Source organism: Orycteropus afer, unplaced genomic scaffold (genome assembly GCF_000298275.1).
Source record: "Orycteropus afer afer isolate SDZICR_OR568_19922 unplaced genomic scaffold, OryAfe1.0 scaffold00045, whole genome shotgun sequence".
Taxonomy (NCBI): domain Eukaryota; kingdom Metazoa; phylum Chordata; class Mammalia; order Tubulidentata; family Orycteropodidae; genus Orycteropus; species Orycteropus afer.
Genome location: NW_006921632.1, coordinates 5,790,841 through 5,805,117, shown reverse-complemented (window position 1 = coordinate 5,805,117; position 14,277 = coordinate 5,790,841). Strand labels below are relative to the sequence as shown.

The window sequence follows — 14,277 nt, the reverse complement described above, 5'->3', positions numbered from 1 at the left end:
TAAATAATGACTCAAATGCTTTCCCATTGAGTCCCAGCAAAACCTGGCAGTATGCCTCATTCAGAGGAGCCCTAGTGGTGCAACAGTTAAGTGCTTGGCTGCTAATCGAAAGATTAGCAGTTGGAACCCACCCAGCTGTTCCATGAGAGAAAGACCTGCTGATCTCCTCCCATAAAGGGAGAAACCCTATGGGGTGGTGCTACTCTCTCACATGGTGTTGCTATGAATCTAAACTGACTGGATGGCACCCAACAACAATAACATGCCTCACTGAAGGCTGAGAAGGTAAGGGACTTGTGCAAGGTCCCACACACTGCTAGTAAGTGGCAGGGTGAGGACTGGAACTGGAGCAGAAATTCCAGCTGGTCTTTGTCACTAAGCCACACCATCTCCTCTGTCTTCAAGGCCCTGAGGCCCCGGGGGGCTGAGTGGGCTCTCTCTGTTCTTGGAATATTGTTCCCCCTCACACTTCCTCTGGAGAAGCTGCCAACCCAGCCTAGGATCAGCACAATAGGGGCTGAGGGTTCTATGGCTGAGCTTCCTGTCTGAGGTCAGATGAACTCAAGTCCTCAGGGGTCTGATCAGCTCAGGCCTCCATGGTGAGCTGACATGGTCACAAGAAGGGCCCTGGGCTATACTAGGCTAAGAGATCCCAGGAAATTCCAGGACCAGTGGCCATACCCTGCTCTTCACACTCCTGGACCTGGGCCGGCCACTGCCACCTTCCTATTTAGACTTGGCAGCACCTCCCACCCCAGCCCAGCACTCATTCCCTACCCCGCCCTGGGCTGGGCCCTCCTTACATTTGGCAGACACATGGTAGCCACCCAGTGGGGGCAGGTGACCCTCGGCAGCATCAAACCCAGCCGACACCAGGACCAGGTCAGGAGAGAACTCTCGGGCGATGGGCATCACAACTCTCCTGTGAGGACGTGAAGAGGGAGTTCGCAGCACTGTCAGGGCTGCCTGGCACATACCTGGCTGGCCCTCTCCCACAAGCTTTTCTGTGGGGCACCCTGCTCTTAGGACTCCAAGACACGAACCTCCCCAGCAGGGTCTCTCTGACCTCCTTCACCTGGCTGGCCACCCATGTGTGTCCCTGGCACAGCGTGAGGACTCAGCCGCCCAGGGCACTTAACTAGTAAAAGGCAGAAAGGAGCCAAGAACGGACATCAGAGCAAATGAGTATGAGTGCGTGTATGTGTGTGTTATGTATGTGTGAGTATGAGTGAGTATATGTGTGAGAACAAGTGTATGTGTGAGTGTGTATCTCATGCATGTGCCTGTGGGATGCAGTAGGCAGGGCCACCAAGCAGGGACAATCTCACAGCCGGCCAAGCTGGGCTCTGGTCACTAAGCCTCTGGGACAAAATTCTTGGCACTTAGCTGCTGCTCACCTTGGACTGAATTGACCATACCCTACCACTCACCAAATAAGAGCTGACTGGGTTAACTAGACCCTCTGAGGTCCCAGGCCACCTAACTCCATTCTTTCATCCTCTCCCTTTGCCTTCCCCCATAGCTGCTTCCTTCCATCCCCAACCCAACCCTGTGGTCCCTTTTGGTGTCCCATAGGATCTTGTGCTCTGGGCACAAAGAAGCTGAGGACCCCAGCCTGGGGCTCCTGCAGAATGGGGTCTCATAGAGAATAAGTCTCAAAAAGCATAAGGAGACCTATTTCAAGGATTCTTTTTCCCCAAATGGCATGCAGGGAGTCCAGGGTGAAAGTCCTGAACAGAGCCCAAAGCCCCTCTTCAGAAAGGATTTTTTAGAATGGCTAGTTCAGCCCTTCTAGGAAGAGTCACTCCCAAGACCACCTGTGAGCTCCAGGTGGACAGCATCTGCTCTCCCTCTTTCTTCATCAGTTTAAGTCCCTCATCTCTTGCTCAAAGCCCACCCCCTCCAAGCAGCTTCCTTGGACTAGATGTGGCAGCTCTGACCCCTCCACCCTGCCTGACTCATGGAATTCAGTTCTACACTGGCTCTTGGTAATGTGTGACTTAATAAAACATCCTTTGACTTTTTCACTCTGGTGTCTTGTCTTCCCATCAGAACTGAAAATCCCTAGAGGCCAGTCACTGTACCTCTCCCCACCCCTGGGCTATCCTAGTGTCTAGCCATTGGTTTGAGACAGGCTAACAACCCAACTGGTCACCTCCAACCTGGTGCTTTTGGGAGAAGGGGAAGGAAAGGGAGGCCTTACCGAGTCCGGCCACCTCTGGACCCCCAGAGCACTTACCTAAAGGCAGCCAGGTATTCAGGGTCTCCCATGGGAGGGTCCAGACCTCCGGCCCAGGCCACATTGACGTTGAAGCCCTCACCACTGCCAGCCCCCACCTAGAAAATAAGAAGCAGGAGAGACATGAAGAGAGCAGATTCTAGAAGAGGAATCCCAAAATGTTAGCACCACAAGACCAGCTTGTCCAGCCTCTTTACTTTCTAGATGGGGAACCTGAAGATCAGAGAGACTACAGCCTGTCCAGGATCACACAGCTAGTCACGACAGAAGCCATGGGAGTGTCAGGAGGGAGAGTCAATGGGGCTGGGAGATGTGGACCCGCCACGCAGCTACCTCATCCGCAGCTCCACTGCCTGGGAAGAAGTTGCCATCATCATGGCGATGCAGAGAGATGTAGAGCACACTGGGGTCCTGGTAGAAGGTCTGCTGAGTGCCGTTACCATGGTGAACATCCTATGCAGGGAAATGGGTGGTACATAAGGGAAGGTCCAAAAGCAGTGACATAGAGGCCGGACAGGTTAGAAAGGCTGGTGACAATTCTGAGGTTCCTAGGAAGAGCTGTAGCTCTACACTCAGCCATTCCCAAGACCACCTATGGACTCCAGTGTGGAAAGTTCCTCTACTAATCTCAACTTCTGCTTAGAAATGTCCCATTCACAGCTGTCAACACAGAAGTGATATAGCTTAGTAGTTAAATGCATGTATTCTCGCATGTACTCTAGAGCTAACCTGCTAGGTTCAAATCCCCTTCTCACCACTCCCTAGATATGTGACTGTGTGCAAGTTAATTAATCTCTCTGTGCTCAGTTTTCTCATCCGTAAAATAGGTTATGGTCTGGATTATAGTCAGGATTAAATACAGTACACATTCACTGCCATCAAGTTGATTCTGACTCATAGTAAACCTAGAGGGCACAGTAGAACTGCCCCATAGGGTTTCCAAGGCTGTAAATCTTTATGGAAGCAGACTGCCTCATCTTTCTCCTATGAAGTGTCTGGTGGGTTTGAACTGCCATCTTTTTAGTTAGCAGCCAAATGCTTTAACCACTGTACCACCAGAGCTCTTAAATACATTATAGCATATGTAAAACCATTAGTATCTAGATGTGATTAGTGCTATATTGATGTTGTCTGCTACTATTGTTATTATTACTACCTGTACGGGAAATGCAAGAATTACCAGGTTGGCTGAAAGAAGCCAACAGAGGCCAAAAGACAACTCAAATGAGAATGCATGTCTATTGTGGGAGCTCCTTCCCACATACCATCTCCTGCCGGCCTCTCAACAGCCCTCTGAGTTGAGTGGTATCGCCAACCTCATTTTCCACCAGAGAAACTGAGGCTTGGGAGAGGCTAATACAGAACTAGGACCTGAGCCACATCTTCTGACACCAGGCTCAGGTCTCTTCCCACATGGCTCTCTGCTCTAATGGAGCTGGGAACTAAGACCTACCCAGTCCACAATCAGGATCTTGCTGGCCTTGCCCTGTTGTTGCAGCTGTCGGCAGGCTATGGCCACTGAGTTGAAGAAGCAAAAGCCCCTGCAAGTAGGAGAGAGAGTTCCTGCTAGGCGATTCCTTCCTAACGCCCTCACCTCTCCAGCTTTAGAAGAAGGCTCAGGGGAAGGAGGGGTCTGCCACCCACTCTATCCAGACCCACTCTTGGTCCTACCAACCCTCCCCCAGGCCTTACATGGCTGTGGAATGGTCTGCATGGTGTCCTGGGGGGCGTACCACAGCAAAACCATTCTGGAAACAGAAAGAACACTTGTCAAACAGCCAGTCCTCTGACCCACATCTGTGGGAACCCACTGCCACCCCCGACACCTCCACTGGGAAGGAGCAACAGCTGCTGGCATGTCTGACTGTCCTCAGGCTGGATGTGAAGTGCCTACCACTTGGCCCCACTCTTTGTGCTGCTCTCCTTTGCTTTCAGGCCAGACATGCACACAGACCTGGCCACAGTGGGTCCTGCTATGACTCTGTAGCAACAATAGCTACTATTTATTGAGCAACAAGTACATGCCTGGCACTGTGCTAAGCAGTTTTGAAACACTGGGTTTCATCCCCTCAACAGCTCTATAAGGTAAGTGTGATCTAACCCGCACACCATCTCTGTGAGGTAAACATTATGATGATCTACAGTTTATAGGTAAGGGGAAATCTAAAGCTTTGGTGGGTCAAGCAACTAGCCTGAAGTCTCCTGCTTGTTCATGGTGATGCCAGGATTTTAAAAGCAAAGCTGTATTTTTTTTTTTTTTTTTTTTGAATAATTAATTTTGTGGCTGAGAAAGCACACAGCAGAACACACCCCAGTTCAACAATTTCTACATGTACAACCCAGTGACACCGAATACATTCTTCAAATTGTATAACCATTCTCACCCTCCTATTCTGAATTGTGCCTTCTCCATTAACATAAACTCTTTGCCCCTTAAGTTTCCTATCTGACTTTTCTCGGTTGCTATCATGGCTGTGTTCTTAACTGCAAAGCTCCGCCAAGGTGCTGTGGCGTTTAGGACATACTGACCACTTCAGGCTATAAGCTTCTGAACAACAGGGCTTCTGACAGTAGACCTCAGGACAAGTCCCCATAAGGTACCCAGTCCAGAGCAACTGAACATGGGCACCAACCTGGCTTATATTAACTCAGCACTGGGAAGACCCGATTGACCAATGCCTGAGGTCTGTACTTGCCTTAGATAAGCACGACTCTGTACATCTTAGAGACCAAGGGTCCAAGGTCACAATGGCTTGACTCCCACCAAGCAGCATGAGCCTAGGGTTCAAATCTCATCCTGGTCCTAGAGCCCTCACTTTTCTTTCTAAAACTAGGTCGTATCCAAGAGGAACAAGAGTTGGGCCATAGACAGCCTTGTCTGGGCCTGTGCTGGGCCTGGCCTTCCACTGCCCTATCCTGCTGCCTCCTTGGTAGGCTGGCCACTTCCACCCCAACCTCTTACCTTTAGCTCACGGGAAGCCACTTTGAAGGCGAGGTCTGTGACGCTGCCTGCGGCCCAGCGGGCTGCATTGGAGGAGTGCAGCTCATTCCAGATGGTATCAGTGTCCACCTGTGGGGCCAGAATCAGGGCCCGCATCATCCAGGGCCTCCCACAGGTGTCAGGGCCCACGGTGCAGTGCCCACCCCATGGCCAGGACCCCAGGGGCAGGGAGCTGGGCAGACGGTGCTGCCTCCCCAGTGCCCCACCGCCCCAAGGCAAGGCCTCCTGTGTCCCCCAATCCCGGCATGGCTCCTTCCCAGCCTCAGTCCCAGCACCAGCCCTTATCTGGCCAGCACTCTGCCGGCAGCATCACACCTGCCTCCCCACTCGGGGGAGGGGGCATGGCGTTACCTGGGCGGGACTTGGGGTTTGGGCCGGGAGGGGGTTTTAAGCCCCAGCTGACTCTGCTCAGGCCCTGCGGGATGGTCGGAGCTGGAGGGGCCGTCTGCACCACTGTCTTCCACTCAGGGCCCCTAGCCCAGGCTGGGAGGCCCCCCAAACCCAGTCCCTGGGCCTCAAGGCTAGGGAGGGGCCGGGGGGCATGGTGGGGAGATGGGGAGGGCGAGGCGGACCAAGAGAGGCGAGGAAGGCAGAGAGAGTCTCAAGAGGCTGGAGAAAGAGAGAGAGAGAGAAAGACAGAGAGGGAGAGGAGGGAGGAGAAAACAGAAGCAACAACAGTTGGAAAAATCAGAAAGTGGCAAGAAATGGGAAGTTGTGAATTGGGCACTGGCTGGCTCCCAAACAGTCCTCCCACCAGTTACAGCTCCCATTTTCCCTCCAGAACTAGACTCCATCCCCTGCCTCCACACCTCACTGGGGACACCACTACAGGGACCTTTTAGGCAAGGAAAGCACTGCCAGAGGAGGCAGAAAGCTCCCCAAACAGAGTAAGGAGTGAGGAAGCAAAGCCGGGTGGTGAAGGGCTATGTACCGGGGCAGGGAAGTGCCAGCTTGCTAAGGCCACCGGAAATACCATCACAGCCCCAATCTGGGCAGAGAGACGCTGAGAACAGCCCTGAGGCAGCTCCAGGAGGTACCCTCTAGGGCAGGCAAAGCTATCTGGGGCATGTGGCATGGCCGGCACCCATACAGAGGGGTCTTACAAAGGGAGATGATCCCAGACCCCAATCTTGGCTCTGCTTTTGAGGCTCAAATTTATTCTTACTCAACATTATGAAACACCTTCTAAGTGAGAGGCTCTGGGTTCCACACTCGGGAGATGCTAATGGGTCAAGGACAGACTGTCCACAGGAGCTCATACGCCAGCAGGGCTTCCAGCTAGCAGTGGGCATTGTGGGAAATCCCTGGCCCACCTAGTCTAGCAGAATCCCAAGAACAAGAAGGCAGGGGCTGGGCTGGAGAACAGAAGGGAGGAGCTCAGAGAGCCCTTGGCAATGCTCATTCGGGACTCCCGGGCACACTTACCCCAACCCCACCACAGGGCAGCATCACAAACATCCGCTGTGCCAGGAGCCCTGTGGGGAGAGGCCAGCCAGCCATGTGAGTGTGAGTCCACTTAGCCTCTAGTGTAGCAAGAGCTGGAGGCCCTGATAAGAGAGCCTGGGCAGGGGTACAAGGAGAGGAAACAGGGTAGGGGCAAGGAGGAGGGGACCACAGAGGGGACAGGGGAAGCCAGAATGCTGGAAGGCTGGAATGAGGGCACAGAGCTGGACCTTAGCTGGACCTGGGGGAACAGCAAGCAGCACCGGGTCCTACCTGCCAGCTTCCCGTTGTCCAGTTTGAGGCGGCTGAGCGGGTTGGTGCCATAGAGTAGCACATGCCTCTCCGAGTGGACTGACTGCAGCTCCTCCAGGGAGGCCTTCCGGCCCCGGAGACACTAAGGGGCACAGTGAGGGTCCACAAACTCCTAAGCCCATTCTCATGCCCTTCCAGTCCATTATCACTGATTCCACATGTCCCCTCACCTCACATCGGCTCCCAAGCCTCCTACCCCTTCCCTTTCATCAGCTCCCCTCCATCTCTGCAGTACTGCCTGTCCTCTCACCCACGGCCTCACCTCACATTGGCTCCTGAGCCTCCTCCCCTTCGTCTCTAATTCCTCTCCTCTCAGATGCTATAGCCCCATCTGCTTCCTCACCTCACACTGGCTCCTGAGCCCCCGCTCCTGCAGCCGGGACCAGATGCTCTGGATACGGCCAGCATGCTCCGGGTGCCTGCTATTGTCTCCACAGGAGCACTGGTGTTTCAGCATGACCGAGTCATAGACCAGCCCTGTCAGGAAAGGGGTCCCTGCCTGCTCAGCCGTCAGCTGTGGACAGAGTACCCACCAGCACCCCCACAGGCAGAACCCCCCATGAAGTCAGGCACAGCAGACCCCCCTCATACTGCACAGTCCCACACACACCCCCCAGCCTACCGTCCCAGCCACGGTCCTTCCCACACGTACAAGTACCCCTAATGCTGACTCAGGGGGCCTCAGACAACCTCATGCACACACCAGCACTGAGTCAGCCAACATGACACCACACAGTCACTGCCTTCCTGACATAATGACACTCTGCATGTGACCCAACACATCTAGTCTGGCCTCAAGTGTTCAGAAAGTGAGTCCTAATATCAGGGGTCTTACCCTGGCAGCCATGACCCCATAGAGGCCACCTGAAGCAGCAGGAGGAGAAAGAATTCCTAGGAAACCCCAAAACTGGGAGCTGGGAAGCGCTATAATGACACTGGCCCATGTGATAAGACAAAGGTAGCTCCTGGGCAGTGACTCTTTCTGCCCGACCTGTAGCTGCACAAAGTGCGGAGACACCACTTGCGGAGGCTGCTGAGCACTGTGGGGTGGGGTGTCGGAGCTCTGATCTCTTTGGGCCAGTTTCATGTCATAGCAGGATACCAAGAACCTTCAAGATGCTCAGACCACTTGACCCAGAAACATCATTCCTTAAAACTAATCCTTGGGAAATAATACCAAGGATGAGTATACATTTATGTTAAGTAAGTTAAGGGAAGAACAGTCAGGAGCAATTTAAATGTCCCATTAACAAGAAATATTTAGGTAAAAATAACATAATGTATAAAAATACCAGAAACTCACCTTTGTGAGGGCTAATTACATCAAGAATTGTTCATAATAGTATATAAAATGTAGTTATGTGGATATAGTATTTGTACATGCACATATGGCTGGAGCAAAGAATGCACTGAAATACAGCAAACTTTAAGAGGGGTTATCTCTGGGGGGCGGGCACTGGTTGATGATTTTTTATTTTATGCTTTTCAGTGTTCTTCAAAATTTCTATTACACTTTTGAACTATTATTTTTACAATCAGAAAAACAAGCAATACCATTTTTAAAGTACTGAAATCATTGTCAGGAGACCCAAAGTACCTGGCCTGACCACCAGCTTGCCATATGACCACAAGCTGGCCACCTACATCTCCTGAACCTTAGTTTCTTCATCTGTAAAAGAACTACCACCTATCTACCTACTTCATGGGATGTTGTGTGGATCGAACAAGACTCAGAAAGTATGCTAAGAATGTCCTGAGTGACACCGTGATACAGAGTCTCACACCCCTGAGCCCTCTGTTGATCCCTGGCCCCTCACTTAATGCTGGTCTTACCTGTGGTGAAGGGCAGGGTCCTAGCGGGGGTCTCAGAGCTGGGAAGGACACGAGCCTGGCTAGCAGGCTCTGGGGCTGGCAGTGAGGCAGGTGCGGCTGGGGAAGATTGAGCCCTGGACAGGGGCCGGTGTCCACCCTGGGCCAGGGGAAGCAGCAGAGAGTCTCCAGGGCCTCCCCGGGGAAGCCGCCCCGCCAGTCGTTGTTGTTGCTCCCAGAGGAACACCTGAGGGGGACAGGGAGCCTCAGCGGCCAGTATCTCAGGCTCCCGCTCCATCAGCTTCTGCCTACAGTTCTGACAACTTCCAGGCAGGCTCCTTTTCTCAGTGAGATTCCAGGAGGCCCTGCCTCACTGCTGTGATTCTTTGCAGTCCCTGCGCCCACCTGCCCTCAAAGGCCTGTACTGAAGACTGATCACCCAGGTCCACTGGACCTCCTTGGGCCTGTGTGTCTCCAAAGAAAGAGCCCAGGCAAGGGATCTTAAGGCCCAGCTCAGACCAGGATCTCACCTCCAAGGACTGCAACTTGCCAAGAATGTGGGGACCTGCATGAGCTGCTGCATGAGTGTGAACTGCTGCCTGGCTTGACTCGCACAGGGAGAGCACTATGGGGCTGAAGTGCCTGAGCCTGGCTCTATCCCACCCTTGCTCTACATACAGGGGAGAAGTGCTAGGGCAGGAGTGTAGATGATTCCATGAAAGGCGAGCCTCCCTGCTGGAAAACAGACATGGCTTCACCCTGAGACTGTCAGGCTGCTGGAGTGTGCATGTATGTGTGCATGTGCATTTGCAGTGCATGTCCATGTGTGGTTGTGTGGGGGTGGGTATATAGACATGTGTGCATATATATGTGTGTGCACCTTGGTGTGGATGTGGCATACAATGATCTGTACTGGGCAATCATGGTCCTGGAGTTGTCCTTGTACTTACGTCACACCTCCTTCCCTTCCCACGTTTTCCCAGGCCCTCCTTCTTCTAACTACGCACTCTAAGGGGCATATGGCCACTCCCATACCTGCTGGTGCTGCTGGAGAGGAAAGGGGCCTCTGGAGTCCGGCTGCCCTTGGCAGTTGCTGCGTTCCAGGCTGTCGTCCCCCACCTGCCCCACACCCCCGCCATCTGTCTCTAGGTCCTCAGCCGAGGGTATCTGTCGCAGTCGGGGCTTCTCGCTGGGCTTGGCTGGCCTCTGGGGAAGGGAGATGCCTGGGCTGAGCAGCCATGCTGGAGTGAGGGGTGCAGGGTGGAAGGCAGTGGACTGGGCTAGGCCACTGCGCATCTTTGACCCCACAGCCACATCCTCTTGGTTGCCCTCTAGGGCCATGCCCTCCCTGAGACCCTTCTTCCTCTTTCAGCTGCCAGAAGCCTAGTTAGGCACCCCCTTGCCAACTCCCCTACCAGTTTTCCTCACCTTGATCAGCTGGACGTGAGGTTTGAGCCTCTCCAGGCGGGGCTGCAGGGGGCCCAGCGGTGGGGGAGCGGTGGTGCTGGGGGGCAAGGGCTCTGAGCGGGTCCGGCTCAGTGGCCGGTGGAGGCCTGACCCGGAGAGCCGCTCGGTGGTCAGTAAGGACTGGGCCAAGTGGAAGGGCAGGGGCCCAAGCCCGGGCACTGGAAAGAATGGGGTGGGCCATAAGGAGGGAACCCTAGGGAGCAATGGAGCAAAGGCATGGGGTGGTGGTGAAGGGACAGAGCAGGGAGGTGCCCAGGAGGGCAGGGGGTTGGAGAGCAGGCAAGAAGGACAGGTCCCTCCCCAAGCTGGGCCCTTAGCAAGGTTCGGGGACCCAGCCCCTTCACCGAGGAGCAGGGGGACTCACCAGTCAGCAACGGAGCATGAGAGACTGAGGGGTCCAGGAGGAGAATGGGCTGTAGGCGTGAGGGCAAGGTGCCCCCAACCTCGGGCTCCAGGCCAGGGGGCAGGAAGAGGGGAGCATGGGGGTTCCCCAGGACTGGCCCCCGAGGACCCAGAGTGGGATGAGTCCTGCGGTCCCCATCAGCCTGGGGGAGAGGTGAGAAGCCGTCACAGGGGAGGACAGAGCAGGAAGGACAGCAGTAAAGGTGAGTGGAGACAGGTGGTGAGGAAGGGAGTGAGTTGGATGGAGGTGACAAAGCTGCAGGAGCCTGGAGTGGAGGGAGGGGCACCCCAGCCACTCACCCTGGCAGGGGTGGGCAGCCCCAGTGTGATTGTGGGCAGCAAGGACACTGTTGGCAAGGCGAACGGAGCCAGAGAGGTCTCCTGCAGCCGCAGCCGCTGGCCCAAGAGCGCCTGCCATGGGGAGCAGGGTGAGGGGTCACTGCTCCCGGACTGCTACCCCTGGGCACGCTTTCCCCAGATGCCCCAGAGGCTTGAGTTGGGGCTGCGAAGCAGAGATGAGCCTCAGATCTATCCCAGGGAACCTAGACCTGGCCAGGCCTTACCTCGGAGCCCAGGACAGGGTTGGGGCCGTGCTCACTGTCGTTGGGGGAGCTGCACCCTGACGCGGGTGTACTGCTGCTACTGGGGGAAGAGTCTGGGGGTTGGGGAGACGAGGATGTACAATCAAAGGCCAGAGACAACCAAGAGGACAAAGCCAGCCCCCTGGTCCCAAACACCCTGGAATAAGCCCCCTGCCCTCATGGGCAGCCTCTGCTTCCTGCTTTCTTCCCAGAAGGGCAGGAGGAAACCAGACCCCCATCACCTCTGGACAGTTTTTGAAAAGGTGCCCTTTCTCCCAGGCAGCTGTCAGCTTAGTCACAGAGCATGGCTGTGTTTTAGGCCTACCCCAGCCCTCTGGCCAAGAGGCTTTGTGTTGGCCACACCCTATACAATCACACACAGCCCGGAGGAGGAGACCCCTGTCTGGGGGAGCAGAGGGAATGGACCCAAAGGAACAAGACCACCCAGCTTTGAGGATGTCCCCCTTGGCCACCCTGTTGGCCCTCACCCCCAAGGGTCTCTGCTGGCCGCCTCCGCAGACTGGGCGGGGCACTCTCCTTCCGGAGAAGCGGATTCTTCCTCCGCTCCAGGGACTTCTTGGGCTTGTAGCGCAGCTTCAGGTTGGGCTCAGAGACTGTAGGGAACACCAGTGTTATTCAGGCTCCACCCTTCTCTCCTCCACCCTTTAGCCCCTCATGCCCAGTCACCACTTCTGGGTTAAGGCAAATGAAGGCAGAGCTATAGAGAAAAACCACAGCATGTTGGCCTTTCCCAGGCCCAGCCCAGCCCTCTACCCCTCCATACACCTGATCTGCTGTCCAAAGCCCTTCCCCTTCCCCTTAGCTCCCCTGGCTATCTGTCCTGCTCACCTGTCTTACGCAGAGGGAAGTGCTCTGGGGGGTCACTAGGCAGGCTGGGAACAGGAGGCAGGAAACTGCTAAGCATGGTGCGGGTGGCTCCTTCTGTCTCCAAAGACTCGAGAGTTCTGTGGAGTGAGTGCCAAGGCTGCTTCAGAGGGTGAGAAGTCCACCTCACTCTGCACAGACACCTTCAGAACCAGGGTGCCTATTCTTTTCTGGGATTGGTTCCTTCCTGAGCCTGGACCCTGGGGACCTGCCTCCATAGCCACTGTTTCTGCCAGAGGGGTAGCAGTGGACAGGGCTGGGCAGTATGAGGCCAGCAGGAATGGAAAGCTCCAGGTGGCAGCAGTGGGCCACCCACTCCACCCAGCAGCACAATCTACAGATCTCTGCTCTAGGCATAGAGGTCAGGGGCTAGGTTGGGGAGCCTCAGTGGGGTGTGAGACACGGCAGGGACTCTGTTCCTCTCCTAGGATGGGAACTCACTCTAGGAACCAGGACATTTTTATGTTTAGGGGAAGGCATGGAAAAAGGTCAGCCATTGGATATGTGTGCACGAGCATAGGGAGGAAGGCCTCACTGGGGTGGGAAAGGGAAAAAGGGCTGCTGTCAGTTGGAGAGGGGTTGTTGTTGTTGTTATGTGCCGTCAAGTCGGACCCGACTCATAGCGACCCCTCCTTGGGTTTCTGAGGCAGTATCGCTATGGAAGTAGATTGCCCCATCTTCCTTCTGAGGAGTGGCTGGTGGGTTTAAACTGCTGGCCTTCTGATTAGCAGTCAAGTGCCTCAGGCACTACGCTACCAGAGCTCCCAGGAGAGGGGTTAAGGGCATTATAATTAGAGGCAAAGGGGAAGGGTGGGTGATGAACATCTTCGGAGGCAAAGGGAGGGAGTGTGTGTGTGTTCACAGGTATCTACAGGGAGGAAGGGGCATGGTGGGACATGAGAGAGCAGGAGGGAAGAGGGGGTACCTGTAGGGAATGCTGGGGCTACTGGGATGGACTGTTCTCTCTAGAGCTGCCTGCTGTTTCTTCAGAATCACCTCTGCCAGCTTCTGCTTAACCACACTGCTGGCTATGGCACCTGCAGGGGGGATAATCACGAGCAGCTTGGGGTGGGCGGAATGGCTGGCTTCCTGGCACATCCTCTGCCCATTGCCCTGTCCACACCCCCAGTACATGGTGTCCCAGGGCCTCCCCAGGCAAGAGTCAAGCCAGAGATGCCACCCCTCCTGTGAAGCTCACACCTACTTCACAAGCATAGCCCCGCAGGCAAAGGGAGACCTGGTGGCTGGTGTACAGCACACTGTGACCCCCCCACCCCACCCCCACCCCACCATGCACACGGCTGCCATCCTTACTCCGCTTGCTCTTATCCTTATTGAGAAGTTGTCGCAGTTCTTGCTCCTGCTGCCCCACCTGCAACTCGGGCATCGGCGTGTCCATGGAGAGCTGTGGACAGAGCTGGCATCCCAGGAGGGGGCAAGGAGTTGAAGGGATGAGACTAGGGTTCAGGAAGGCTGCAGGGAGGGGTGGGGCTTGGGCAGTGTGCAGGGCATCTGTCTTTACCCTCAGGGGCTCCGCCGAGCGCTGCTGTTGCAGGCCTGCTAGGAAGAGGTGATGGTGCAGACGCTGCGAGTGCTGCAGGGCCAGCAGTGTGGGCTCTGGGGTGGGCTCCACTGGGGGCCGCTGGCCCACCCGCAGATCCATGGGCTGGGGCTGAGGGCCTGGCGTGTCTGAGCGGAGCGTGAGGTGGCCTGTGGACAGAGAGAGGGCAAGTCAGCCGGAAATTTTATGTACAAGGTGCATGGTTACAGCCTCCTTCAGGCTCACTCAACAGTGGCAAGACACCCTGACAGTCTTCTCATTTAATCCTCACCCTGGTCCTACAAGGGAGGTATTATCAATTCCATTTTACCCATGAGAAAAGGAGGCCATACGGATGGCACACAACTAGAGCCTGTCACTGGTGGTGTTTGATTGAATTCAGTCTCCAGTCTCCAAGCACAGTGTTTCCCACTAAATAGGTTGCCTCCCAGACCTGGGGCTGAGAGCTTTACCTGGTGAGGGATTTAGTGATGGGCTACAGCCCAACCACATTCACTCAGGGCTCTGCCATCTCCCTGCCCTTGGAATGGCTGGATTCGGCTTAGCTGGGCTCAAAGGAAGCCACTGGGCAGGCAAA

The 14,277-nt window shown here is 55.1% G+C and overlaps 1 protein-coding gene across 1 annotated transcript in view; it reads right to left on the bottom strand.

The window, feature by feature from the left end:
• Positions 1–13,829, bottom strand: part of HDAC7 (histone deacetylase 7) — a 16,264-nt gene extending 2,435 nt beyond the window's left edge. Inside the window, exons 1-20 of the mRNA XM_042780540.1 lie at positions 13,662–13,829; positions 13,454–13,544; positions 13,065–13,176; positions 12,104–12,219; positions 11,743–11,868; positions 11,237–11,328; positions 10,974–11,084; positions 10,636–10,816; positions 10,233–10,429; positions 9,840–10,010; positions 8,829–9,051; positions 7,339–7,472; positions 6,957–7,077; positions 6,666–6,715; positions 5,202–5,309; positions 3,932–3,987; positions 3,693–3,780; positions 2,573–2,692; positions 2,240–2,337; positions 804–922 (exon numbers count right to left, since the gene is read on the bottom strand). Of these exons, the coding sequence (XP_042636474.1) occupies positions 804–922; positions 2,240–2,337; positions 2,573–2,692; positions 3,693–3,780; positions 3,932–3,987; positions 5,202–5,309; positions 6,666–6,715; positions 6,957–7,077; positions 7,339–7,472; positions 8,829–9,051; positions 9,840–10,010; positions 10,233–10,429; positions 10,636–10,816; positions 10,974–11,084; positions 11,237–11,328; positions 11,743–11,868; positions 12,104–12,219; positions 13,065–13,176; positions 13,454–13,544; positions 13,662–13,802 (2,455 nt within the window). The 5' untranslated portion in view covers positions 13,803–13,829. The remainder of the gene's footprint in view (positions 1–803; positions 923–2,239; positions 2,338–2,572; positions 2,693–3,692; positions 3,781–3,931; positions 3,988–5,201; positions 5,310–6,665; positions 6,716–6,956; positions 7,078–7,338; positions 7,473–8,828; positions 9,052–9,839; positions 10,011–10,232; positions 10,430–10,635; positions 10,817–10,973; positions 11,085–11,236; positions 11,329–11,742; positions 11,869–12,103; positions 12,220–13,064; positions 13,177–13,453; positions 13,545–13,661) is intronic.
• Between the last annotated feature and the right edge of the window lie 448 nt (positions 13,830–14,277).